At 37.1% G+C, this 3058-nt stretch overlaps 1 protein-coding gene across 1 annotated transcript; it reads left to right on the top strand.

Annotated features, from left to right (window-relative positions):
• Window positions 1–1897: 1897 nt before the first annotated feature.
• On the top strand, window positions 1898–2836 carry LOC140508494 (olfactory receptor 14C36-like). The gene has a single exon (XM_072616451.1). It carries the CDS (start codon window positions 1898–1900, stop codon window positions 2834–2836), a length of 939 nt encoding a protein of 312 aa, XP_072472552.1.
• Window positions 2837–3058: the final 222 nt, after the last annotated feature.

Below are 3058 nucleotides of genomic sequence, written 5' to 3'. Positions count from 1 at the left end.
AGTAACATAATTTTTAAGAATTAGAAGTACTGTCTTCTTGTGAAGAGATATAGAGAGTTTAGCTCTATTTAATCCCTAATGTTTTCTTTTCGCTTTTTACCTTTGTAGGTTTCTGTATTTGTATTGGTCTTTGTATTGGCTTCTGGTCTTCTACTTTTGAAAACTTGAAATCCTATTTCATTGAATTAAAATTTATTTTCCCTTTCATGTATCCTGCTTGATTTTTGTGGGTCATTCTTACTTAGTCCTAGGTCCTTTACTTTCTAGAATGTCATGATCCATGACCTCTGATCCTTTGATCTTTCATCTACCAAGTCCTGGGTAATCCTGAGAGTGACTCTCTGATATTTGAATTGTTTCTTTCTGGTCAATTGTAGTATTTTTTACTTGATCTGATAGTTCTTAAATTTGACTTATAATGTTCCTTGGAGTTTTTATTTTGGTATTTCTTTCTTGAGGTGATCAGTGTGATCATTAAATACCAACTTTCTACTCTTGCTTCAGGAAATCACATCAGTATTCCTTGATAATTTTCTTGAAACTTACTATCTAGCTCTTCCTTTTGACTATGGCTTTCAGGTTTTCCAATAATTCTCATATTGTCTCTTCAGAATCTATTTTCCAGTTTGGCTGTTTTTCACATGAAATATTTTACATTTTCTTCTATTGTTTTCATTTTTTTGATTTTGTTGATTCTTTGCTCACCCAGGCATTATCTTGTACTTGCCCAATCCTAATTTTTAAGGTATTATTTCCTTCAATTAATATATGTACTTTTTTCAGCACTGGGTTGTTTGTTACTGAGACATTTTCAGGAATGCTTGCGATCTTTTCTGTCCACCTATTATACTGTCTATCTGTTTTATCCAATTAGTACCTGTTACTCCAAAAAGACATTACATGCACAGAAGCCACCCTATAATAAACCATGTTGGTAGACAAGGTAAGTAAGATCGAAGATAACCAAGGAGTGTCAGATCTGTTGGTGATTTAAGGGAATGTTTGTACCAACAAGGTCAAGACTTCAACTGTTGAAAAGAGTGGATGAGGACAATTTGTTCCAACAGCTATGAAGGCAGTTGAAGCAGGTTCAATGGAGCCACTACAGCTTGGTTAGACAATGAAGATGCTGTGGTCACTCACTGTATCTTGAGTTATCACCAGTCATTTTGATTATGTCCTGCCACTTGACTGCGATGACGCTGGAGTAGATAGTGAAGCTGATGAATTCATGCAACTCTGTCTCAAAAAATTCTGTTTTCTGAATGAATGAATGTACATCTCCTTAAAATTTTCACTATTTGACTTATCTCAAAATCTTGTCTCACTCGTCAAATGATGAAGCAGCAGGTGCAGATACGCTGGGAGCTCAAAAGAAACAGAAGATGCCTAAATTTAGAGAATTCATCCCAAATGCTCACAGAGAGTATTTGTGCACCAATTATGGTACAGCATTCTGATCTGGCACTGGTATGATCAGCCCCAGTTGGACACATTGAACTTGGTTAGACACCAAAGACACCAAGGTCATCCAGTGCATCCTGAGCCATCAGCAGCTGTCTTGACCCTATCCTGCCACTGGACTATGTTGACTCTTGAGGAGAGAATGAGGCTGACCATTTCTTGCGATTCTGTGTCACTTAAATCTAATTTACCCACTGATCAAAAGATATCACCCATTAAACACCTCTCACATAAATATCACTCTTAGAGAGTTTTTCCTTGACTAACAACCTGACTTTCCCAGAGTCAGGGAAATACATGAAAAGGACCATTTGTTATACAGTAATGATAAAAGTGAATAAAAAATGTCTTCTAAACTTTACACACAGTGTTTTCTTAATAATCACTGCTTGATACATCGTTTCATTTCCCTTTGGCTCCTTGGATTCTGCAAATGTCTAACTTTACCACCACTGTTAATGAATTTCTCCTTATGAGATTTTCTGACAGCCGGAAACTGCAGATCTTATATTCTTTGCTGTTCTTTCTCATTTACTCAGCAGGCTTGATGGGGAATCTCCTTATTGTCGTTGTCACAACCTTTGACAGAAAACTCCACACCCCCATGTACTTTTTCCTTAGGAATCTTTCCATCGTGGACGCCTGCTTCATATCAATAACTGTTCCCCAGGCATCCTTTAACTCCCTGGTGAACAACAGAGCTATCTCAGTTACTGGATGTGCAGCTCAGATATTCCTTGTGATTTTCATGGCATATGTTGAGCTTACTTTGCTCACTGTCATGGCCCGTGATCATTATGTTGCCATATGCCACCCACTTCTCTATCCAGTGATTATGAATCCCCGAGCATGTATGCAGATGTCTTTGTCATGCTTGTTGACTGGCCTTATTTATGCAGGGCTCCATACTGGTTACACATTTCAGTTGTCTTTCTGCCAGTCCAATGTGATCCACCAGTTCTTCTGTGATATCCCCTCTCTACTCAAGATCTCTTGCTCAGAAACATTCAGCAATACGTTATCCTTACTTGCCGCTGGTCTGGTGATTGGAGGTGGCTGCTTTGTCTTCATAGCTGCCACTTACATTAGCATATTTTCCACTGTGCTCAAATTTCCGGTGAAAGAAGACCAAAGAAAATCCTTCTCTACTTGTCTCCCCCACATCATTGTGGTTTCTTTATTCCTTATTTCATCCTCTTATGTGTACTTACAACCACCTTCAGATTCTGGGTCCATTAAAGATATAATTCTTTCAATATTCTATTCCATAATACCTCCCTCCCTGAACCCTATTATATATAGTCTACGGAATAAGCAGATAAAAGAGGCTTTAAGAATGGTAATGAAGAGAAAGCTTTCGTTAAAGGAATAAAGGATAAACTGTAATTCTTTCCCAATGTTGTTGAACCTAATTCCTCTATATATGAAAAGTCCTTTATATATATATATGTTTTGCTTGTGATTTTTGTGGGTTTATATGTCACCATTTGTATTGTGGTGGATACTCATTGGTCTAAATGAGTCAAAAGTTACTAGAATTGACTCTGATAATATGAATATCAGGAACACCTTTTTTTTTTTTTTTAACATTTTG

Source organism: Notamacropus eugenii, chromosome 5, assembly GCF_028372415.1.
Source record: "Notamacropus eugenii isolate mMacEug1 chromosome 5, mMacEug1.pri_v2, whole genome shotgun sequence".
NCBI classification, from domain to species: domain Eukaryota; kingdom Metazoa; phylum Chordata; class Mammalia; order Diprotodontia; family Macropodidae; genus Notamacropus; species Notamacropus eugenii.
Note: the sequence above shows the minus strand (reverse complement) of the source record. Positions and strands in the feature narration are given on the sequence as shown.